The following is a 25,352-nucleotide window of genomic DNA, read 5'->3' as shown; positions in this document are numbered from 1 at the left end:
AACGATAAAAACACAAAAAACTTACAGTGAGCAATACATATACAACAATATACAGTAAAATCAGTCCCTAAAACAAGTGCATTTAAAAGGCTTGACTAAATAAAAAGGTTTTAAGCTGACCCTTAAAAGCAGTAACTGAGTCCAGTGACCCTAGGGAGAACGGAAGATCGTTCCAGAGTCTGGGGGCAACAGCCTGGAAGGATCTGTCTCCTCTGGTCCGAAAACGAGTGCGAGGCACCAACAACAGTTTCTGGTCCAAGGACCTTAGTGAGCGAGAGGGAGTGTACGGTTTTATCAGATCGACCATTTAAAGCTCTAAAAGTCAGAACTAGAATTTTAAACTGTATCCGGTACGAGACCGGCCGCCAGTGAAGGGCTTTGAGAAGTAGATGTAAGTAAAGTGGACCATTAAGTAGGAAGCCAAGGGGCCAACAGAGAACCCGAGGGGCGCATTTGGCCACAGTTTGGACATTCCTGCCATTGAATATCTCCCAGATACTATTCCCCGGAAAAATGCAAAAACTTTAAAATACTTGCAATATGCTTTCCAGAGAGCAGGCCAGATGAGAGGCAGTCATACACTTCTCAGGCAAAGTCATGATAAACTGAAAAAGGCACGCATGTGATTGGTGCCCCATAATAAAAGGCGGGTTTGAATTGTCCTTTTATGAACGTGTTGAACATAAACAGTGCAACAGCGCCCCCTGGCGCTCAGTTTGCGCGTGGCTGAGGTTTGTCTCCAGAAACCGGACCGCGCGCGTATCCGCATCAGCCGCGAGAGGAGGGTCACAACCAAGAGTGACACATCCACAGACAAATACAAATGATCACATTTTATTCCTCATCCAATCCGCGCATGTTTGGCTGTCCAGTCGCTTGAATATGAGAGCTACAGTAAAGAAGGAAACATATCCATGAACATATTGCACTTATTTTGTTTTGACATCCTTTTTGCGCATCTCTAGACGCAACAGGAGAATGAATAGACTTAAAGAGGTAAGATTGAAAAGTTTTGTCTCACCTGTGAGGCAGTCACATTACAATGACCACATAGCTACTTTCCTTTGGAGAATATGAAAGCACAGGAGGGATTCTCACCTGAGTCTAACTCCATGGGGCAAAGGTTGTTTGTTTTGAACTACCAAAGTGTCCTTGGGCAAACCCGGCGATTACTGGCAGCTCCTGCCCGCGGAGAGTCATGCTAAATGAAATACGTAATGTGTAAAGCACTGACGGCTCGTCCTTGTCATCTATTTTGATAATGGAGTTTGGTTTGTTGTTGTCTTAAAATCATGCAAAGACTACACGTGCGAAGAGTAACACATCAACAGTTTCAAAATGTGCATTCATCCTCATCATTTTTTTTCTTTTAAAAATCAGATTAAACCTGGATTACTTCTACAAATGTACAGTCACACGCTTAATCCATGTATAAAGGTCTGAGGAGGATATGATACAAGATCCAAAAACTTCAGCTGCATCCAGGCTCACTGAGCAAAGGTAGGAGTTGGAGAGTTATTCCGTTACATATTAATGATTATTCAATTGCCTTTTTTGTGATGCATCACTAAACAGTCTTGTGGTAATGTCTTGGTTTGTAGCAAAACATCTTGTGAGAGAGAAAACACAAGTCGTGCCACCCCTCAGTCCGAGGATGACTCTGGGAATGAAAACAAACAGAAGAACGTGGTAAGTGTGGCCTACATTCACTGTAAATGGCACTGATGCTAAAACATTTAATGTGTCAACACGGCAGCCACAGAAAAGAAGAAAAAGAGCACAAATCACTCCAAAAAGTATCAAAGGTCAAAACACCAAAGCGGGCCGGGGCAGTGGAAGCCGAGCAGGGGGCAGTCGTGAAAAACAAGACCATGTGGAGGCAGTGACCCTGTTTGAGGTGATAAGCATGGGCCGCAGTGCAATGAAGGTACGGCAGTAGGTTCACGTGCGCTTTGACTTCATCCTACCATCCCAAGACTTTTGGGTTGTGGACACATGCAAGTGATGGCAACAGAAGCCACTTTTGAACTGTGTGATTACATTTTGTCATTTTCAAATTGCTTTCATATTTTCACTAAAACATTGCTCTTTTATTCAAATGTTTTTGTTTTCCTATCCTGTTGTTGTGTTGCATGGCCAGGCTGTGATAGATGACTGGATTGAAGCCTATGAGAAGGAACGAGACCCCTCCATTCTGGATCTTATCAGTTTTTTTATCCAGTGCTGTGGTTGTAAAGGTTAGTGCTAATCCTACTCCACAGTCATGACATTCTCAACAAAATGCACCAATTTTCTTTTTCAGGTATGGTCACAGCAGAAATGTGTAATAGTAAAGATGGCAGCAACGTTAAGAGTAAGATGGTGGAGAAACCAGATGAGGTAGGAAATTATAGTACAAATAAATTGTATTTATTTTAGTTATACTCTTAATATTCTTTGTATTTCAGGCCTCTGGTCTTCAGGTTAAGAGATTTCTGGCTTTTCCATGGATAGTTACAGTTACGTGGCCATTGGACGGGGTAAGTATCTTTGAATAATATTCAACTTTGCCATCTATACAGGTCCATTTCAGATTGATAACTCTGCATAGAGAATGATTGTGATCGCTAAATAGGAGGATGTCCTTCCATCTACATAAGACCACTCACCATAACTTACAATAACAATCATTTTTCAGGATATGGAGTATCCTCTGGTCCAGTCAGGGCCGTGCGGGCGCTGGTTCCACTCAGAGCTGTGTGACTTCATGTCGGTGTTGGTGGCTGAGTTTCAGCACGGTGTCCTTTTTGACAGTTACCTGATGAACGCCCTCCTCTCTCTGCTCACCGCGCTGTCTGACTCCTCCGTGCGGGCCCTCAGACACACTGGCACACTGGCTGGTAAGGCTCATGGCCACACATTTACACCATAATGTTCCCTCTAAGCTAATGCTTGTCTGTGCATGTTGTTCAAAGCTGTAAAGCTGCTCAGTTCCCTGGTGCATGTCGCTCTCAGCCTGAGTGTTGGCATTGAAAACAGTCAGAAATTGTGTGCTGTGCAAAAGCCTAAGACAGCGAGACAAAAAAGCTCTCCACAAATGAAAGGCTTACAGAAGAAGATAACTCAGGTGAAACATGTTTCTTTTTGGATACAGACTTGGATGCAGTAACACGCCCCTTAATGCATGGTGTCTTTTGGTTATAAACTTTCAGCTTGAAGAAAAGAGGTCTGAGGTGGACAGTATGATGAGTGTCATCTTTAAAGGAGTATTTCTTAAGCGCTATCGGTAAAGTTTATATTTTTTTATTTTAGCCATGTACTGTACCCCTATTATTGCAAGATGGCTTTGTCACACTTATTTGAACTACAGAAATGCCATATTCAACTTTGTGAATATATTTGAACAATAGCATACTTTTTTTGGCAGTGACGTGCTTCCAGAGATCCGCTCGATTTGCATGGAGGAGTTGGGTTCATGGATGAAGAATTACAATACTTTTTTTCTCAATGATGGTTACCTCAAGTACTTGGGCTGGATGATGCATGACAAGGTAAAGTGCTCACAACATGAGCAAAAAACAAGAACCGAAACTTTCAATGCAATAACACTATTTTTTAACAGAGTTCAGATGTTCGGGTCAAGTGCGTGTTGGGGATGCAGGAGTTATATGGGGATCCTGCACTCTTTCCTAAACTAAATGTTTTCACCAGGCGCTTCAAGGTATTTTACTAGACCTACAAAAGCTATTCGGCAAATACGGGTCATTTCTTTTCCTAATAATAAATGTTTGCTTTAGGAGCGGATGTTCTCCATGACTTTGGATAAGGATAGTGAGGTAGCAGTGCAGAGTATGAAATTACTGATTCTCATCTCCAAGTAAGATCAAAGTCAGATTGTTATTTTAGTTTTTACACTTGCACTAATTGAAAAATATCTTCATAGTAAATCAGGAGATGTGTTCAGTTCAAGTGAATGTAGGCAGCTGTTCCAGTTTGTTTACTCCTCACAGCGTCCTCTAGCTGCTGCTGCAGGGGAGCTTCTGTTCTTAAGGTAAAGATTTACACAACCAACAGACATACAGAAAACACAATACTATATTGTATGCATTTTTTGTAGGCGCCTAAACACCTCATCAGACACTCGGGATGAGACAAATGTGGAGGAGGTTCACAAACAACACATTTTTAATAAATTAAAAGCACTACTTGACTTTTACCAGGAGTCTAAGGTATACTATGGAGACATTATACATAAAGTGATCATTATTTAGAGTTAATTGAACACAGATTAAGGAACTTATTTGTGAACCTCACAGCTGCACCAGCATGTTCTTTACCTCGTGGACAGTCTTTGGGATTGTTGCAGTACTCTGTTGAAGGACTGGCCCACAATCACTTCCATACTACTGCAAGAACAACCTTCATGTTCAGGTAAAAGAATCGTTTCTTTAATTATTTAATTTTGAACCTCTGCAAATGGCAGAATATACCTTGAATACAGGCAGTTGCTGACATCCTCATGTTTATCCACTGTGAGATACCTGAATCTGGGTATTGGCTTGATTTTTTTAAAACTTTATTGACATATCAGTGACACAGGCAGGAGCAATAATCCCTCTGTTACCTTCATATTCAAACTATGATCTGTATTAAAGTGGTGTGTACAGCTGCACGTCTGATCCTAAATAAACAGATGGATTTTGCATGGATTTTTTTTATTTTCTAGGGCTAAAGGATGCAGAGGTAACCATCCTGGTGGAGATTCTGTTGGCTTCACTGCGTCAGGCATCAGAGGGTCCGGGACTAGTAGGAAGGAGTGGCGCCAAGAAGGTATGTTGTTGTCCTTAGAAAAATACATTGTTCAATTAATATTACAATTATATTTAACAGGTGACGAGTGTCAAAGAAAAGAGGACCCAAGTTGATGACAGCACCAAACTCACTGAACATTTTCTTGAGGTGCTTTCCAAGTTACTCAAAAAGGTATTTATGTGACTTTTAATAAAGAGGCATCGATAACTGATCATTTACAAAGCTTTTCCAATCTTTTTTGACAGTTTTTACAGTGTGAAGATGTTGTTGCATTGCTTATGAAGATTCCTCAATTCTTCCTCCCAGACTTTCCGTTGGCTGGAAAAGATCAGGTTATACATTTCCTGACTCAATAAATCAGTCTCAATTGTCTCATCTTAGCAATCACAATATTTCTCTGGTTTTTTTGTCCAGTTGCTGTCAGACCTGTTGTTGGTGATGAGAGACGTTTTAGACGTCCACTGTGGTGCTGAAGTTCTGGAGGCTGCAGCTCGTTCCTATCTCAGTCTATGTGCAGACAAGACATCCTGGAGCTCTACTGCCCAAACCGCCAGAGATGCCATGGTCCAAAACTGGGTGAACCAACTAAGGCTACTTCTCGAAGATGCAGTAAAGGTATAGAACGTTTGTGGTTTGAGTAATGATTATTTTCTGTGAAGTTTATTTGTGATGGGATACAGACAGACTTTTATCTACTTGTTAAAGGAAGGTACATTCTCAGCTGATGTTGAAAAAACTGAAGAAATATTATCCACTATTAAGAGAGTGAGAGCTTTTCACAAGTAAGAATAAATGCAGAATAGCGTTCTTTACACTGTATTTTACACCATGTTGATGGTTGATTGTCCGGATCCTACAGTTGTCATGACTTGTCCAAGTGGAGTCTGTTTGAGCTCGTATTCCCGCTCATGTCTGTGGACCAGACTGGACTGCCATCTCAGGTAGAAATGCGCAACATTCTAAAACGGTAGTAATGTATTGATTAATTTACTTTTTCGGATGAAGGTGCTTTCAGAGGTTTTGCAGTGTCTTTGTTACGCCATGCTCTGGTCACTGAACACAAGCAGTGAGACTCTAACATCCAAGGCAAGTTTCATCCACACAGTGAATTTCCAAATCGCTAACCAACTACACTGTTATGATACTTTGTCAAAGCAAAGGCTTATCCTAATATTAAATAATGCTGTGTGTATTTTTAGGAAAAAGCATTGGCCCAGAGACTGCATCTGCGTCAGTTTTGTGAAAGTAGTCAGCGATGTCTCTCCCACAGTGATGACGCTGTGAGGAAGCAGGTGGGCTTGTCAAAACACTATTGGTAATGCTGTCGTTTTTAGTTATTTCAAGCATAGATTCTGTTTTCACTGCAGGCTTTTTTGGGCATCTGTGACCTTCTGATGGCTCATTCACACCTGACAAATATGTGGGATCCAACCTGCTGTGGTCCTTTACTGTACACACCCAGCCCCAAACTGCAGAGGGCGCTGTTGACCTTCCTTTGCAGCCATATCTTTGTTGAACCAGAGAGTCAGAGTCAAAGCACAGGTACAGGTTCAGTAGATCATCTATAAGGATTTATTTTTGTATTCATTTAACCTAACTTTCTTTACTAACCTGAGTTTGGACCACACTGAAAACACTGATAATCATGACCAGTGTAGTGTTCATACTCGGATATGAGAAACGGCAAAGGGCAAATGAAAAATCCAAGTAGTCAAATAAAACACATAATTTGACTGTATTGACCAGCAGATGTCCTTTCCTTCTTTTTTCTTGCCCAAAACTCCAAGATGCGAAGCAATTGACCATCATTTGCCTTGATCAACTATTTTCTAGATGTCTGTGAAAGAGGGGTATAAGCTAAGCAGCAATAAAAACATACAAGGAAATATGTTACAAAGTCGATAGAAATACTCAACATAACCAAAATGTCTTTTTACCACTTGGTATTTTACAACCAAATAAAACAGTCTGGATAAGTTGATCCGTGTTGGTGAAATCTCTTAAATGTTCAAATCCAATATAGAATCATTGGTTTCTGACTGTGTAATAAAAAGCTATTGTTTTATTGGATTTGCCTGGTTTTGTTCTACAGACAGGGTTTCCTATATTCTGCTGGACCAGGGATCAGGCAAAGGGCAGAAGTACAGAGTTAAATCATGAAATCAGGGCGATCTCTTTCCGTGAGAAAATTCCATTAACTTTGGCTCACCTCCGAGCCCGTTTTATTAGACTTGTGAAAGATTGAAGCCACATGGTGTCACAACCATAACTCTACTCTAGTGCTATCTTTGATTTCCACCTGCTAAAGCCATTGTCCTCGCAGTGACTCAAACACACTTTATAACGCCTTTGTTCTTTCTTTTTGATTTTGTGATTTCTCATGATTAATAACTGTACTTACTTTGCCTTCTTGACCACTTTACATCCTCAATCCCATACATCACTCCCATCTGTCTCCCTAGACACAGAGGACTCTGAAGTTGAAAAGCTTGAGGACCTTCATAAACGGAGAAACCTGCTGGCAGCGTTCTGTAAACTCATAGTGCATGGGATCCTGGAGATGAGCATGGCTTCAGAGGTCTTTATGTGCTATGTCAAGGTAACACAATATTCCCCCTTCAAAAGGTATAGTAGTATAACGGACAACATTCATAGGTTTTAGAAGATAGATATCTAATAGTATCTCAAGTAGCTTAGTGCCACTGTGGGTCTTGATGGGTCATGCATGAAATTCTATGGGAACATTCAGTGTCTAGTGAAGCAATCAATGTAGAAAACGAAATTATTATTGTGGTGACAATCATGGAGCAGGCATTTTACCTAGATAAATGTCCATCCATCCATCCATCTTCTGCCGCTTTATCCGGGGCCGGGTCGCGGGGGCAGCAGTCTGAGCAGGGACTCCCAGACTTCCTTCTCCCCAGACACTTCCTCTAACTCCTCCGGGGGGATCCCGAGGCGTTCCCAGGCCAGCCGAGAGACATAGTCTCTCCAGCGTGTCCTGGGTCTTCCCCGGGGCCTCTTCCCGGTGGGACATGCCTGAAACACCTCCCGAGGGAGGCGCCCAGGAGGCATCCGGAACAGATGCCCGAGCCACCTCAGCTGGCTCCTCTCGACGTGGAGGAGCAGCGGCTCTACTCCGAGCTCCCCCCGTGTGGCCGAGCTCCTCACCTTATCTCTAAGGGAGCGCCCAGCCACCCGGCGGAGGAAACTCATTTCGACCGCTTGTATCCGCGATCTTGTTCTTTCGGTCACTACCCAAAGCTCATGACCATAGGTGAGGGTAGGAACGTAGACCGACCGGTAAATAGAGAGCTTTGCCTTTCGGCTCAGCTCCCTCTTTACCACAACGGTCCGATGCAGCGACTGCATCACTGCAGCCGCTGCACCGATCCGCCTGTCGATCTCACGCTCCATCCTTCCCTCACTCGTGAACAAGACCCCGAGATACTTGAACTCCTCCACTTGGGGCAAGGACACCCCACCCACCTGGAGAGGGCAAGCCACCTTTTTCCGGTCGAGAACCATGACCTCGGATTTGGAGGTGCTGATTCTCATCCCAGCCGCTTCACACTCGGCTGCAAACCGTCCCAGTGCATGTTGCAGGTCCGGGTTTGATGGAGCCATCAGGACAACATCGTCTGCAAACAGCAGAGATGAGATCCTGTGGTCCCCAAACCGGACACCCTCCGACCCCTGACTGCGCCTAGAAATTCTGTCCATAAAAATTATGAACAGAACCGGTGACACAGGGCAGCCCTGGCGGAGCCCAACATGCACTGGGAACAGGTCTGACTTACTGCCGGCAATGCGAACACAGCTCCTGCTCCGGTCATACAGGGACCGGACAGCCCTGAGCAAAGGGCCCCGGACCCCGTACTCCCGGAGCACCCCCCAAAGGACACCCCGAGGGACACGGTCAAAAGCCTTCTCCAGATCCACAAAGCACATGTGGACTGGTTGGGCAAACTCCCATGAACCCTCGAGCACCCGATGGAGGGTATAGAGCTGGTCCAGTGTTCCACGACCGGGACGAAAACCACTCTGCTCCTCCTGAATCCGAGGTTCGACTATCGGTCGGATTCTCCTCTCCAGTACCTTGGAATAGACCTTACCCGGGAGGCTGAGGAGTGTGATCCCTCTGTAGTTGGAACACACCCTCCGGTCCCCCTTCTTGAACAGAGGGACCACCACCCCGGTCTGCCAGTCCAGAGGCACGGTCCCCGAACGCCACGCGATGTTGCAGAGACGTGTCAACCAAGACAGTCCTACAACATCCAGATACTTTAGGTACTCAGGGCGGATCTCATCCACCCCCGGAGCCCTGCCACCGAGGAGTTTGCGGACAACCTCAGTGACTTCAGCTTGGGTGATGGATGAGCCAGCCTCCGAGTCCCCGGTCTCTACTTCCTCTTCAGAAGACGTGACTGAGGGATTAAGGAGATCCTCAAAGTATTCCTTCCACCGTCCGACGACATCCCCAGTCGAGGTCAGCAGGCCTCCACCCGCACCGTAAACGGTGTTTGTGAGACACTGCTTCCCCTTTCTGAGGCGCCGGACGGTTTGCCAGAATTTCTTTGGTGCCGACCGATAGTCCTCCTCCATGGCCTCCCCGAACTCCTCCCAGGCCCGGGTTTTTGCCTCTGCGACAGCGCGAGCCGCGGCTCGCTTGGCCTGCCGATACCCGTCGATGACCTCCGGAGACCTACAAGCCAGAGTGGCCTGATAGGCCTCCTTCTTTAGTCTGACGGCATCCCTTACTTCCGGTGTCCACCACCGGGTTCGGGGGTTGCCGCCACGACAGGCACCGGAGACCTTGCGACCACAGCTCCGAGCAGCCGCATCAACAATGGAGGCGGAGAACATGGTCCACTCGGACTCAATGTCCCCAGCCTCCCCCGGGACATGGGAGAAGCTCTCCCGGAGGTGCGAGTTGAATACCCTACTGACAGAGGGCTCCACTAGACGTTCCCAACAGACCCTCACAATGCGCTTGGGTCTGCCAAGTCTGTCCGGCTTCCTCCTCCGCCAGCGGATCCAACTCACCACCAGGTGGTGATCGGTTGACAACTCTGCCCCTCTCTTCACCCGAGTGTCCAAGACACGCGGCCGGAGGTCTGATGACACGACAACTAAGTCGATCATTGACCTCCGGCCTAGGGTGTCCTGGTGCCACGTGCACTGATGGACACCCTTGTGCTTGAACATGGTGTTCGTTATGGACAATCCGTGGCTAGCACAGAAGTCCAATAACTGAACACCGCTCGGGTTCAGATCGGGGAAGCCGTTCTTCCCGATCACCCCTCTCCAGGTGTCACTGTCATTGCCCACGTGGGCGTTGAAGTCCCCCAGTAGAACAACGGAGTCCCCGGTCGGTGCACTGTCCAGTACCCCTCCCAAGGACTCCAAGAAGGCCGGGTACTCTGCACTGCTGTTTGGCCCGTAGGCCGCCACAACAGTGAGAGACCTGTCCCCCACCCGAAGGCGGAGGGACGCGACCCTCTCGTTCACCGGGGTAAACTCCAACACGTGGCGGCTGAGCTGAGGGGCTATCAGCAAGCCCACACCAGCCCGCCGCCTCTCCCCGCGGGCAACACCAGAGAAGTGGAGCGTCCAGCCCCTCTCGAGGAGATGGGTTCCAGAGCCCAAACTGTGCGTGGAGGTGAGGCCGACTATATCTAGTCGGTATCGCTCAACCTCCCGCACAAGCTCGGGCTCTTTCCCCCCCAGCGAGGTGACATTCCATGTCCCCAGAGTTAGTCTCTGTGTCTGGAGATCTGGTCGCCGAGGCCCCTGCCGTCGACTGCCGCCCAGATCTCTCTGCACCGGCCCCTTATGGATCCTCCTGCGGGTGGTGGGCCCACGGGAGGGCGGCCCCACGTCGCTCTTTCGGGCTGTGCCCGGCCGGGCCCCGTGGGGTAAGACCCGGACACCAGGCGCTCGCCATGGAGCACCCATCCCAGGCCTGGCTCCAGGATGGGGCCCCGGTGACGCCGATCCGGGCGACGTGAACTGCCTTGATTGTGTCGTCGTCATAAGAGGCTTCTGAACCGATCTTTGTCTGACCCGTCACCTAGGACCTGTTTGCCTTGGGAGACCCTACCAGGGGCATGAAGCCCCCGACAACATAGCTCCCGGGATCATTCGGGCACTCAAACCCCTCCACCACGTTAAGGTGTCGGTTCAAGGAGGAGCGGAGAAAAGCATGGGAATCGTGTTGGGAATCGCATTCGCCATTGCCATTCTGCTGATCTTTGGCATGGTCATAGCCATGATCCTGTACTGCCAGATTGGAAAGAAAGACACTGCCAGCACAGCATAAACGTTCCATACTCTTAATTGCTTGAAGAACCTAGATAAATGTGACTTACATAAATGCTTTTCTTGTTAAAGTCATTGTTAAAATGAATTATATAGCTTTGATTCATGAAACTATGTTACTATCATATAATATTCTAATTTTCTATTAAAATGTCAATACTTGCCCTCTTGCAAGAAGAGTATATTTTTGGTTGATTGCTGAAAAGTTCAAACTTTTGTCTGCAGTATTACAATGATTTTGGAGACATCATCAAGGAGACACTTTGCAGGACAAGACAGACCGATAAAAATGAGAGCACTCGAACACTGGTCCTGTCTTTGCAGCAGGTACAGTCCCACTCATATGTAACAATATATGTGTGACAGTGAAAATATGCTGAAATAATCTCTGTTCCTCAGCTGTTTATGCGTTTAAAACATGAGCAGGAAAGTGGAGGAAGGCCACATCCTGGGGTCCAAACCTTTACCAGTATAAAAGAGCTGGCCCGCCGTTTTGCAATGACCTTTGGGAACCTCATGAAGTTTCGTGAATGCGTCGTCATGATCCACAGGTCCTAATAAATATCTTTTGTTCCCTATGTGTAATCTTGAATCAAAATAAAATCAGATTTCCTTATTCTGTATGTACAGGAGTGGAATAGACTTTGTATTTCAAGGGTTTAAGCAGACACCAGATACACAGACACCAGTGGACCTCTCCTACTTGACCATCCTTAGTGAATTCTCCAGTAAACTGCTCAAACCTGACAAGAAGACAATGTAAGTATGGGACTTAGTGTATTTGAGAAAATGCTGAAGGTTTTCTATGGAGTCTGCTCTTGTTGATACAGGTTGGCTTACCTGCAGAAGTACACAGCAGAATACATTACTGACCTCAGGGAGGAGCACTGGCAGCCGCTGGGGCACTATCGGACATCTTTATTGGCAGCAGCAGAAGGGGAGGAGGCCTTGTCCCTCGCTAGCTCTGATAGGAGACCGCAACCACGCTCAAGCTGTTCTAAATCTAAACTAGAAGGTAAAAAGCACACAATAAAAAAAAAAAAGTTAAAATAAATGTAACTTCATGTTTAATTACTTCACAGGGAAAAAGACTATATGTCCAGTCAGTCCAACTGATATTAGTAAAGCGCAAAGACTCAGAGTTAGTCCAAGGTAAGAAATCAGTTTTATATCAGAGGGTTTTTTTTCGTCTAAGTGACTTTGGCAATATTTTTCTCCTCAGCACTCCTGTTGCAGACATGGATCCTTTCTTTGTCTCGGTGGATCCGGCAGTGAGACGACTGAACTTTGACACTCCCGTCCTCGGCACTGACCATGACCCCCAAGAGGAAACTGTGGACGTGGAACTATAACACTTTGGTACCTTTGAGCTGGGACTATATGAATCCTTTTTTTGGCACCTTATAACAGTTTTTTTTTTTTAAATAAGTGAGATTTTTGTAAGACGCTACAGGTCATTGTGTTTGTAAAAGAATATTTTTTATAGGGGAAATGCTGTTTTATGTCTCTTGTTCATGGAAATTACTGTTTTGGATTCCCTTTTTAAATCCTCCATTGATCAACATGGAGCTTTTTGAAGCCAGCAATTGTATGGGCACATTTTGATCACATTGATTATACATACAGTACATTAACTAATGTAGTGTATGAGTGCCACATAACGCAACATCCTTAAAAGGAAAGTGCCAAAACTGGAGATTTTTACATTAAAAAAATATTTATTATTGAAGGGCGCATAAATACATTTGTTTTTGATTTGTATTTTATATTTTTAAAACAAAAACAAAACTAACCTGTACAAAACAAAAAAAACTTAGCACTTTTACAAACTCATTTCTCCTTTTGTATTAGTATTTTTATTCTAATATTTCCACTTTGATCACTGTCTCTGTAGCATTATTCATTGCACAAGCCTCTTTTTCCTGCCTGACACTTTAATATCACTCATTATGGGACATCAGTATTAAACTGAGCTTTATGCTAAATTATGTATGTGTATTTTCTACTTACCGTAAGCTTTTCCCCTTCCAGATGAAAAAGATTGACCAGTGAAATTGAATACTTAACTTTATTTCTTACACAAATTAAAAATGTTTTCAACTTGGTTCCTTTTGCTCTTGAAAGTACAAAGTACTTTATAGAAAAGTTAAAATCATTTACAACACCACACGGACACACGCACTATTTACAAGTATACTTTGTTTAACAAATAAAAAGTCACACAGACAAAATAAATATGGCACTGTACAATATAAAGTGTTCTGTTCTTTGACTTCCTTGTGGATTACAGATCATTGGAATGTGAGATTTACCAATGACGACCATTTATGGTACTATTTTACTATTATTAAAAACTAGTTTGAATATTTTTGCTTATTTCAATGTAATTCTCTTGTGGCACAAAATTCACAAGTTTAGCTTCCATGTAGAAACAATTAAATAGTGGCATTATTCCGTGTTGACCAAATCAACGGTGTCGTCTTGAACCAAACCATGCTTGTACTGGATTTGACATTGTACATCTTTGTTTTGATGCATGTTCAAATTTTGCACAGTTGAATTATGGGGATATACTACTGCAGTGCTGGTCATTCAAAGTCGTCGTCGTATTCATAGTCGTCCAGATCGCTGTGGGGATTGGGAATCTCAAAGAAGTGTCTCTTTGTGAAGCCCAGCTCACTGGAGATGAGCAAAGGGTTGTCATATCTAAACAGAAACAAGGAGACTTGTGTAAGTACACAGAGCTAGTGTTCATCAACCCAGGACTACACATGAGGGGATCCACATGAGGGAATCATCAGTGGCAGCAGAAAAACCCTTTTTCCAAAGTTTAAAGCAGGTTCCAAACCAAATGGTAAGCAAAGCTCACATGTGACACCAAAGTACAAACATTTTGACATCAACATTAACCTGGGGGATCGTGAGGAACCTCAGGGAGGGTTTAGGACCAGGATAGAAGGATCACATTTAATCCCAGGTCCCTGAGTGACTTACCTGCTCTGGTTAACAGTTTTCATTAGAAGTCAGTGGTGTTCCTAAAACCGTCATACAACATGCCTGTCAACAGCCTCATCACTGACTACTACAGACACAAGTCTCACTACTCAAGTGCATAAACATGAGGATTTCTTTCTCATGTTTTGATACAACTTACACATCATTGCACTGCTCGTTGGCAGCCTCTTCAGCAACCAGAAAATCGTACTTCTCAGCTGCATATTTTTCCCAGTCAGACATCTCCTGGCCCTCAGACTCCACCTCCTTAAAAAGGAAATTAATACAGCTTAATAATAATGGTTCTGGTTAAAAAAGAAAAAAAAAGAGGTTTACAAACCCTTATAACGGAGAATGGGTCCCTTTGTTCATGTTCTAGGTACTTCTCAATATTAAAGAATGTGTCAAAAAATATGTGGGCCAACTTGCACCTCTTCAGATCCTGCAATGTGATCTTTTCTGAATAAATGGGGAAAAATGTTAGAATAATAATATTGCATACACACGTGTCCCAACACATTGAGTAAGTGGTGCCCTCTCCTCTTACATGCTACAGTACACACGGGTACAGCGGGCCACCAGGTCTACTGCGGGTCACATTCTTGTAGCCCTGAATTCTAAGCATGTGTACCTCACTTAGACTCGTGTCTCTTAATAACAGAGTGCTCTAGCTAAGTGCTAAGGGGAATTTGTTAAGGAGGTTCCTGTGTGGGCCACTGAGAAAATAGCGGTGCCTGTGGGGAGTGTGAGCTTCATAAATAAAAGGGGTTCTGACCTGTGACCTCAGGCTTGACAAGGTCGAGCATTTGGCACAGGCAGTCTTCAAAGGGAACAGGCTCAATGGCCATGGCTTCCAGTTTCTGACACTGCTCATCATAGAAATACTCCAGCTCGTACATACTGAGCACCCCATCACCGTCCAGGTCCATGCAGCGGAACCAGTACTCTATACTGGAGATAACACAGAGAGAGAAATAAGGACACATCCCCTTGGCAGCACAGCAAGTCTGGAGAAATACCTCGTGTCAGTCTTTTTGTCCTCCTCCGAGATCAGAAACCAAACAAAATCTGCATAACTTAGTCGTCTCTCCTTGTACACCGGTCTGTCCCTGAATAAAACAAATGTGTTTTAAATAATTTAGTACCTAATAAAAAGCAATTTAATTTGTGTACTGATAAATTTTACCTTGTTACCGTCCCTGAGAATATTCTGTCGATCATTTTGTGGGAAAGAGCTGCACAAAGAGATAGAAATGATTTGATCAGACATTTCATCCAACATTGTACATTTTAAGACAATTTAAAATGTATTCTTTCAGATGTATTTAAGTAAACAAAGTCAACACCCTTCCTGATCTTCCATCTTTTCACTTTCAATAGTCAATGAGTTAAAGTGTCATTTGATAGATGTATTAAATAAACATGTTTTTGAACAGAATGGTATAGTTGTGCTTTTTTGTGACGTGTGTGTTAGAATACCTTGGTCGTTATGTCGTGCCAAGTCTTTTTTGTCAATATAGAGATCGTGATCCGTGTCCAGCTCCCAAAACTTGCAGTATATGACATAAAAGTGCTCATAGGAAAAGTAGTCCGTTAGCTGGTTTACATCTTCTTCCTGTTCCAGCAACGCAACATTCTGCCAGAAATACAATGTTTGTTCTTGTAAATATTTAGTTGAACATGTAATAACTTTGCTAGAAATAATATCACATAAAAAATAATAATCACCTGTAGAAAGTTACTTTTTCTGAGTTCGTAACCTGTAATTTTTCCTGTCCATGACCGGTTCACGTTATAAAATATCCTTTGTATTACCTAAAAAAAAAAGAAATTTAAGCAAATAATTTTCACTGAAATAAGTGTACACAATTACATCTTACTGTTGTGATATATCTGGAGTGAAAGTCTGGTGCCTCTTTAAGAAAAGCCAGGCCACAGTGTGTGTTCACTACATCCTGCAAACAGAAAGAAGGCAGCTTTCTCTGTGTCCAGCGTTTCCATAGCAAACAAATGTAAAAGAAAGCACAGACTCAAAGTCCTCAACAGAAAACAAATGTACAATAGGCAGTTGTGTTTGGAGAAGAATCAAAGGCCAAGCAAACAACAACAACAGTTAGGTCTTACAACACAAACTGACTGATAAAGTAAATCATACTGCTGTTTGCACAAGAGGTCATTGCATGTTTTAGAGTGATAGAAACACTGGTTTAAGGAAATGAGTGAGTTCTAAAGAAACAACAGGTATTCAGTGAAATAAAACGCACAACATTAAGACGTATTTAACAACATAGGGAATAAACTAAATGTTGTTCCGTTGATATGATAAGGTTTAAATGAGTTCCAGTTTACCCTTCCCTTTAAAACAAGAGACTTCTTTTCATTATGTAGAATGCATACTTTTCTCTGCCCTGGGAAAAACTGTTGACATAAATGTGGAGGTGGCAGTAGAAAGTAGAATTAGAAGGCCTTATTTTGGGGGCGGTCAGTGTGTCTTTTGACTCTTGTGCTGAGAAATTAAATCATAGAGAAACACATAAATCACTGCACACAGGAAACAGGCAGGGACAGTCACATCTGCTCCACTGCAATCCTCCTTTCATTTATCAAAACAGTCAAAAGCTATTTACTGAACGCAGGCTAACAAATTAAACAGCGAGCGTCACAAGGCATCTCAGCGGCTATGCTAACGCGCTGTGTTCAGCCTGCTGCTTTTGCCAGCATGAAAATGAGGCAGGTGTTGGGTGGGGCCATGCTGCAGCACAAACAGCCTGTCAAATACAATGACAATACGAACAGCCAGTGCAGCACTATACAAGATTTTAGTCCATACTTTTAAAAGGTGATAGTGTATTGTTAGTATTAATAGAGTAATTAATGAATCAGTTGATTAACCCCTGAATAAGAAATGTCCCTACACAAGCAGAAAGAGTTCAGGAAATCTAAAGACTCAAAGTTCAAGTGAAGGCCTGGAAACTAAATCTTTACCACGTGAAAGCTGTTCTAAATCTCTGGAGAAGTCTCCTCTGTCCAGTGCATTACTGATGCAGACCTCAGAATTAAAAACCAAAGCCACACAAAGAGAAGTCTAGTTTAGACCACCAAAACCATAGCAGCTTTGCCACACGTGTGCCAAGTTCAGCAGCACGCTGTCGCTCGTACCTGCAGGAATGGAATAAAGTCGTCCTGTTCCAGGTAATTACAGCCGGGTTTGGCCAAGAGGTGCACAAATTTAGAGGCGTCATCATGACAGGTCTGCAGCGTTCTGGTGGAGGTGAGGCAGAACAGATGTTAGCATGGTTATTTCCTACTGATCGTTTTTAAAGCTCTCAAAATAAAAATGCAGCGAAGGATATGTTTAAAACATTCATAAATTACAATGCTGGTTCAGAGGAGGGTAATTATAAAAATCAAGGAGATGATTGTAGTCTTTCAAGCATTGGCGGTTGGCTCATGATCTCAAGTCAAAGGCTCTGTAGGTCCACATTTCTCTGGAGGTTTGCAATAATACAGGAGCATGCCAAGAGCTAACATTCTACATCATTATTCAATAATACTCATGAAGCACAAGCATGACTTAACAAAGCTGAAAGATCTTGCACCCCGTTATTGTTTCTTGAAAAATAGATCATAGTATTGGTATGTGGAGTTAGTGGTTAGTTACAATGAGAAAAGGTTGTCTTACTTTCTCCACATAGCCACAAATTTGTGAACAGACACGAAGCCCGTCCTGTCGCCTCCAGCCAAACAGAACAATGGCACTTTCCAGTAGAGAGGACACTCGCAGGCCTAAGGGAAAAAATACAAAACCAAATACGAAAACATTAAATCAAAGACAAGACATACTTTTGATGATGAATTGAATTAACCTAAATTCAGTTTTTAAAACTATAGCGTGATATTATTTTCCTAGTAAATATAAATTAATTAGTTGAATCAATGAAAACTAAACACAAGTCAATGTCACAAATCAAACTGTTACCTTGGCAACCTGCCCCATGTCATCAATGGTGGCCTTTTCATTCGGAAACTGAGAAAATGTTTTCTCTATTTTGGAAATGAGGCTGTCGATGTTGAGATTGGCTTGAGGCCTGCCTTTAGGGAAGTAAAACTTTGGAATGCTTTCACTCAGTGCTGTGGTGACGGGCTCCTCCGTCCTCACCTGGGCCTGTGAAACAAATATAATCTGTTAGACTCTGATGATACAAGGCAATTGAGATATGATTATAGTACAACCACATGCCTGTATCAACTATTCAATAAACAAAATAACAACATGGTAACTGGGTAGGACAAGTAAAGGAATCCAGAAAGTCCACTAAAGCTGATATCTTAATCTTGATAATGAATACAATAACTATACCGTTTCCACTTGAGTGCATCCAGAAAGATAATATCAGATTGGAAACTAAATACTTAAAATCATCTTATCTTTTCAAAACATAACAATTAAAGTAAAGACTATAGACACAAGTGAGCCTGCTCTTTCTGTTACAGTGTTCTGAAAGGATGTCACCAGTGTCAATAAAGGCAGCTCTGTTCTATATATGCCAGTATGAGACACCATTGTAGTCTGAGCCCTGGTACTGGCTCTTCTGCCTGGACTTCAATCATTTCCATCACACTAGAGCACAATTAGAAGATTTGTTTTAAACAGATCTCATAACGGGCAACAATTTCAATAACAGAGTTATGGAAGGCTAGTTATTCTCATTGTTCATATTATACTGGCAAGTATAAATACAGTTTTTTACAATTCATACACTGTGTACACGGACCCTTCAAACAAGCATGCTAATGTAAATTACATGAAGAGATATTGCGGGAGATATTTGCAATATTTATACATTATAAAGTTCCAGCATAGGCTGATATTTTGCGTGGCCACCACCTGACTAAAGAAGGTGGAAGTAGCTTTGTTTGAACACTTTAAAGTAGCATTAGCTTCAGTCCATAAACAGAGTACTAGTTTGCAGTGAAACAGAGCTGTGGATGTCTAAATATCATTGATATAGATTTAGATATTCAGTCTTGTTATACTTTTCTTATGTTGAGCAGTTCACGGTTTAGACAGTAATTGATCGATGGTAATTTCAAGTCAGTAAATTACTACATTTTGGGACATATACCTATAAAGTCAAGAAAATCTGCATCGGCAATAAATGTGTGTATCGATCTTTAAAATGTAGGCTAAATCACAAACATACAAATAATTGCCACTCAAGGTAAACTTGGCCACTTGTGCTCATTGACGGTATATGTTCAAAAAGGTCATCTCAAGGCTTTAACACAGCAACTGGGCCTCAAACCTGCATATTATATATATATTCAGAATAGCATGGCTATAGTGATGTGTGGATTTGCACCAGAATATGGCAGCTCATCATTACAAACCTGCAAAGTAGAAAAGTTGTAATTCTCTATCAAAATAAAAAATAAAATACAGATATATCTTCTTAACTTATTGTTAAATCAAATTACCAAATGAGTTTTGGTTTTGTTTACTTTAAGTTAAGAACTAGATCAGTATTTTGCTGAGAACTACTTTACCTTCTAATCTTTTACCCTCCTTTTATTTGAGCAGAAACAGAGCACAAGAGGTGACGTGCACCTCTTAATTCATATTAATTTACAACGGAACACCACAAGAGTTTTAAAATAGATGAAGACATAGGCCTAGAAGGTTAGTACAATGATATTGTGTACTCAGTGGTCTTTTTAACCTGCTGCGTAACAATTGATGCAGATCTGTTCGTCTGTCTTGTGTGTCGGTGTCAGCTATGGCTATAAATGGACATAAACATATCCTGTTGGCCGGCCCCACACTGTCCCTTCTCACAGTCTGGTGTGATGCTAAATGCTAGAAACATCTGCTACTGCTAATGTTACCTTTAAAACAATGCCATTTAAAAAGCTTACGCGATTGTTTATCTCCAAAACGACTCACTGTCACAACATACCAAAGCTGTAGATCTCTTTTTATAAGATAGATGCCTCTAAGAACACTGAACAACAAACAAGTGAAAAACAATGGACCTCAAAAGCGTCAAGAACTCTTCATTTGCATAGAGAAGCACACTTAGAAACAAAAGTGGAATTGCAGCCCAGAGGTAGGCATACAAGCACCTGCCTGTCCTTGTTGGAAAGCTCTGAGCCTCTTCTTGAACCGAGAGGGCAGGACAAAGTCACAACCTCGCGCTAACTGAGCCAACTCCTTTCTCAGGTCGGGGTCCTGACGAAGAGAGAGCTCCTTCATCCTCATCCTCGCGCTTCACGTGGCCAGGAACATAAACAAACCAGTGGGCTACTCCTGGGAGCACTAGTCACTGCTAGTGCAAGAAGAGTTTTTGTCCTGGTGCTCTCTCTGTGTTGGAGCTTCCTAAAACAGAAGAACAGCTGCTGCTGAGGCTGTGCTGTCCATGTCAGAGTTGGGCTCAGTCAAGCTGTCTGTACACACCGTCCGGAGCCCTGGCCTCGGAGCGGCTGGAGAGATAAGACTGAAGCACTGTATGACTGTGTGACTGTGAGTGCGAAGGGAGGGAGGGGTGAGAGCAAGTGATCTGCCCTTTCCAGTTTGCATTCCTCACTCCTCATAGAACGTTGTGTAAAGAGACAGACCTGTTGTTGCAGCTCCTGATCACCACAGTCAATGTGTGTAAGTCTGATTGTTGAATGCTCATTAAAAATATAAAAACAAATTGATACCTAAGAAGCTATTAGTATTGCCAACAATGTGGGTAAAATATGTTCAAACCAAATATAGCTTTCTTCTTCAAGGTAGAAGAATATTTAAAGAAATGTGATTACAAATCCATACATCTATTTGTTTTGTTTCTAGATTGGCCAGTCTTTTCCATGGGGCAGCCAGACATTCCACATCTTATTATAGTTGATGGCAATGGGGGGGAAGGGGACACGTCAAATTGAAAGAATGATGAGTGAACAAGTCTGTGTCTATTAAAAGCAATGCCAAACACTGTTTGAGCAACCTAAGAAATTAGATCAGGAGAGACAAGCGTTTATCTTAGTGCTCAAACAAACTTTCCGGTCACTGGGGTGATTACTACAATTTCCCATAAGGGCATAGATCTAATGCATTGGAAGTGCCTGGCATTTTTCATCCAGAAATTTAGAATTGAATTGTGCAGCTACAATCAATAGTTTTATATATACCGTAATAAGTTAGTTTCCATTGTTTTGCTAAAACATCCTGTTATCATCCAGTCCAGAACCTGCATAAGATAAATATGTAATATTTATCAGTTTAATCAAAACACTGTCCAGGGCAAAAATATCCACAGATCATCACATACTGACACTGTCATTGTGCCATTTGTAGTGTTTTTATGGAAAGTGATTTTGAGGGGATGGGACCACAGTTAGTGATGGGATGATATGATAACTGTGACCAAAAATAACAAGAGACTTATTATGATGTGTTATGATTGACGTAAACGACCAAAACAAACCTAGCTATCTTTCATTTTGGAGCAAGTTGTACTCTAGACTACAGGGTAAGTACTTTTGTTTTTGCTTTTTTGCATAAGACAGGGGACATAATTATCTATGTTAATTTGTCATAATCTCACAAAAAGATCCATAAGACCTCGATCTAGGCTATAGAAAGTCTAATTTGTAAACAGTTAAATCTACTTTACCCTGAAACATGTGGTCACTGTTACTGCCTTTTGGTACACCGTTTGCCAGATAACCCAATAAACCCACTTCTTGTTTTTATAATGCAGGTCTATGAAGTTTTATTAAAATATAATTTTTAAAATCTTATCAGCAAGATCATGGCTTCTTTATTCCCAGCATACACTGGGTTTCAATCCTCTCACGATCACTGACAGGTTGAAATTAAAGAGTTACTACACTCACAGTAAAACCATTATCAAGTAAAATCAAGTTTAATTGATGGTTTCTGAAATCTGCTTAAGAGCCAAAAGGAGAAGCAAAGCCACACGTAGAAGCAGCATACAATCCAAAAAGCCCTGACTCACCCTACACAATCTGATGTCTGAAACCAGGATTTGGAATTTATATGAAGATGATCTAGAAATAGGCCTATCCGCAGGAAGCCAAACACAATGCTAACAGTTGAATTGCATAAGGTGAAAATGCAAAGCTGAGAGTTAAAAAACAGAATGTTGCTCTACAACGACAAAGGTATGAATTACACAACAGTATGGCAGATAAAGGGATACATGACAAACAAACTTACTCACACTCAAAATCCCTCTTTGTATGTAAAAAAAGAGAGTGTGGATATTAACGTCTGTCTGGGTTTGTGGATTATGTCTCCCAAATAACTCCTGAGAAACTCTTCAACACTTTGAGGTCGCACAAGTGATAAAATGACCCTGGGCCTTTCTTCAAATAGCTTCCATGTCTCTGGCTCCCTCCAGCCTGTTATAAACAAAGACCTTCAGGAACAACATCAAAAGACTGTGTCAAAGAAGGCATCTCATAAATAGTTAATTTCTAAAACAAATAGTAGCCCGTCTTTGTCTTAGCAGCTCCAATAGAAGCCTGGTGATGACTAAAGGCATTGCAGAATAATTTGAAGGCAAGAAGAGGCCAAATTAAACCTGTATTCCCACATTTATTCAAACTAACAAACGGGCACTTTCAGATACATATTAGTATCCCTGTTTTTATGGCAATCAAAATTGTAAACTCCTTCTCCTTCTCCTTCTATGACCTTATTATGTTCACAGTAACATATTCCAACCACCCCTAACACAGATTTTATTGTAAGCATAAGATCTCTTGACTGCATATTCTTTTAACGACAGGCTTTGCAAGATGTAAATGTAGAGTAAATTAGCAAGAAGCTTGTCGTGTTGCCACACCTCATCTGACCAGCACAGTTCTGAGTATCTCATGCCCACATTGGGGGAGGCAGGGCTATCTATAACAGGTTCTGATGTCAAAGTCAGACCAGCTGTTCCAAACAGCATCACAGCAACATACACTGGATTTTTCATTAATCCTTTGAAGAATGCATTTGTATGCAAGAGTTCATTTTGTTGTCTTAAAATAGAAGTATTACTTTATCCCATGCTACAAGCTCCTTAATATGAAAAGACACTCTGGCTGTGTGCCACGTTGCACGTCACAGTGGAGTATACATGAGCTATTCAGCAGCTGCTTTACATTAATAAGAGGTTATAGGGTTGAATCAAGGGCTAAAGATCACAGAGGAAAAGAGACGTGGATATGAATTTCTGAAGTTTATGTAAATCTGTCAAAACTATCATGTCAGACACAAGAGCATAAGAAAAAGAGCATTTTGGTTTTGCCTCCAAGCCAGCGGAATAGTGAACGTAATAAAATGCATTGGAGAAACCGTCAAAGGGGAATCTGCACAGATTCTCTTCAACTGTGGCCAGACTTTCCCAGTAGATGAATAATAAGGAGAACATTGTTTAACATAAGTCTCTAGTGCATGATTCACATGCTACTGATCAGCTTTTTCTTTCCTTTTGGCAGAACTCTTCGATAATTAATATACACATATTTCCTAATCCCAAATAAATGTAATTGTCATATGGTGTTACTAGCCTGGTTTATAACTGCACACACAACCCTGGATCTGACTTTGATCTCGAACCAGCAGTTATCAGTTACCATTTGTCCGTGTCCTGGTGCCGTTGTTCAGCACGTCAACATGAGGCAGAAGGAAAATTCCTCGGCACACAGCTGTCCGCTGGTCTCACTGTCATCACAGACACCATTGTCAGTGATGAGTCCAGTTTATGCTTTCTTTTATACACTAATATTTCCTACTTTTTCATTGTGTTATTATAATTAACGAACAAATACTATAAGAGAATGCGGTAAGACAAATTGTGAGAATAGGAGAGTAATCCTATCTTGACTTTGGATGATATAAACAGACTCCACAGTGACTAATGACCAGAGAGGAGGATGACTCTTAAAAGTTTATTTTATTTTAAGCAACTCAGCAACCCCTTCTGATTAGTTGTAAAAAACTTAGCAACTATTATGCCTTCAATACGTGTGGAAATTAGTTATATTTTGTGTCAACATAAAACCTTTGACTCAACAAGATTAGATTAATCCTTCAGGCAAATTCCTTAATGAAACACACAGTAGCCATAAACAGCATTGAGCAACAGGGCGACAAGTATTAGCTAACAAATATTCAAATCCAAATGAACCATACAAATACATCTAGTAATGTATGGCTTTTTAAATACAAAACAAACAAGTGCCAAGATTTAGCAATAAATAGTAGTTACGTAAGGCGGGTCCCACCACGAGAGAAGCAGACACACCTTAATTCAATATTTCACAAAGCCTTGAAGCATTAGACTCTAATAACTTATCAAACTGGTTAAAGCTGGCACACATGTTTCATAAGTTCATGAGAAAGGGAGTGAATGTAAGCTTTAAACTTCTTCTGGTGGTTATGCCGTATTGTGCTTTATTGTTACCTTCTTTGTGCTCACAGATCTGCGCAGTATTCTTCCACTAGGGCCAGTCACGCGGGTGTTTGCGCCGCTTCCTGATGGCCGAGTGGCTGTGGGGGCAGAGGGAGGACTCGATGCAGTGCTGAGGGGAGCCGGTTTCTTCTCCACCTGGCTCTTCGTGGAGGCCACATTGTTGTTCTCGGTTAGGGATGCCTTCTCGACACCATTACCTCTGCACAGCTCAGTGTATTGTCCATTTTTTATGAGGTGGAGATAGTCTTTTAGCATCGACTGTGTGACCGGTTCACTCAGCCAGGTCAGAAAGAGCTCGTCCACCTTCATCTTCAGAACTGGCTGAAGGATTTGAGGCGATGGCATTTTGAGAAATCTAAAGAGATGCTGGGAAGGCTGAGAAAAACCTGTGTGAGAAATGATACCGTGGTTAGCTGAATGATGACATACTTGGCTTCTTGTAGTAGCCTAGAGCGGGAGGTATAATGAACATTTGATCATATCGCATTTGTAATTTTGGAGAATATCGAGTACCGTATTTTCTGAGATATAAGTTACACCTTAGTACAAGTCGCACCAGCCAAAAAATGCATAATAGAGAAGAAAAAAACATATATACGTTGCACTGGAGTATGAAAAGCGGTTGCATGTGTGAAAATAACAAATAATATCACATATAAGTCGCTCCGGAGTATTAGTATTAGTATAAGTATAAATATAAGTCGCACCCCGGCCAAAATTCTGAAAAAGGTGCGATATATAGTACGGAAAATACAGTATGTTGTCTAAATTAACTCA

General features: G+C 42.2%; 2 protein-coding genes across 4 annotated transcripts; one reads left to right on the top strand and one right to left on the bottom strand.

The window, feature by feature from the left end:
- Nucleotides 1-850: 850 nt before the first annotated feature.
- LOC140359747 (cohesin subunit SA-2) lies at nucleotides 851-12,816 on the top strand. The gene is made up of 32 exons (XM_072444890.1): nucleotides 851-996; nucleotides 1,381-1,500; nucleotides 1,602-1,689; nucleotides 1,757-1,927; nucleotides 2,141-2,237; nucleotides 2,303-2,379; nucleotides 2,448-2,519; nucleotides 2,678-2,879; nucleotides 2,955-3,106; nucleotides 3,192-3,265; nucleotides 3,407-3,530; nucleotides 3,602-3,700; nucleotides 3,777-3,856; nucleotides 3,923-4,030; nucleotides 4,097-4,208; nucleotides 4,296-4,410; nucleotides 4,706-4,809; nucleotides 4,870-4,962; nucleotides 5,037-5,123; nucleotides 5,206-5,406; nucleotides 5,497-5,573; nucleotides 5,651-5,732; nucleotides 5,797-5,877; nucleotides 5,991-6,083; nucleotides 6,159-6,333; nucleotides 7,254-7,390; nucleotides 11,338-11,439; nucleotides 11,512-11,663; nucleotides 11,743-11,871; nucleotides 11,943-12,127; nucleotides 12,195-12,264; nucleotides 12,335-12,816. The coding sequence occupies exons 2-32, from the start codon at nucleotides 1,451-1,453 to the stop codon at nucleotides 12,462-12,464; spliced, it is 3,519 nt and encodes a 1,172-aa protein (XP_072300991.1). The 5' UTR covers nucleotides 851-996; nucleotides 1,381-1,450; the 3' UTR covers nucleotides 12,465-12,816.
- A 350-nt stretch (nucleotides 12,817-13,166) lies between these two features.
- Nucleotides 13,167-24,949, bottom strand: ppp2r3b (protein phosphatase 2, regulatory subunit B'', beta). 3 transcript variants are annotated; one of them, XM_072444893.1, is made up of 14 exons: nucleotides 24,567-24,949; nucleotides 18,086-18,271; nucleotides 17,789-17,892; nucleotides 17,266-17,368; nucleotides 15,987-16,061; nucleotides 15,835-15,921; nucleotides 15,586-15,742; nucleotides 15,293-15,341; nucleotides 15,126-15,215; nucleotides 14,882-15,057; nucleotides 14,447-14,565; nucleotides 14,267-14,373; nucleotides 14,107-14,147; nucleotides 13,167-13,818 (listed from the first exon to the last, which is right to left on the bottom strand). In XM_072444893.1, exons 1-13 carry the CDS (start codon nucleotides 24,918-24,920, stop codon nucleotides 14,129-14,131), a joined length of 1,626 nt encoding a protein of 541 aa, XP_072300994.1. In that variant the 5' UTR covers nucleotides 24,921-24,949; the 3' UTR covers nucleotides 13,167-13,818; nucleotides 14,107-14,128. The 3 variants fall into 3 exon arrangements, with proteins under 3 accessions (XP_072300994.1, XP_072300993.1, XP_072300995.1); XM_072444892.1 differs by lacking the exon at nucleotides 14,107-14,147 and having other exon boundaries at nucleotides 24,567-24,948; XM_072444894.1 differs by lacking the exons at nucleotides 14,107-14,147; nucleotides 24,567-24,949 and adding an exon at nucleotides 20,234-20,602.
- Nucleotides 24,950-25,352: the final 403 nt, after the last annotated feature.

The sequence above is a fragment of the Eucyclogobius newberryi genome, unplaced genomic scaffold, assembly GCF_026437365.1.
Source record: "Eucyclogobius newberryi isolate DKJ021-1_F unplaced genomic scaffold, fEucNew1.0.hap1 SCAF_14, whole genome shotgun sequence".
In the NCBI taxonomy this organism is placed as follows: Eukaryota; Metazoa; Chordata; class Actinopteri; order Gobiiformes; family Gobiidae; genus Eucyclogobius; species Eucyclogobius newberryi.
The sequence above is the reverse complement of the archived record's forward strand: the minus strand, read 5'-3'. Positions and strand labels throughout refer to the sequence as shown.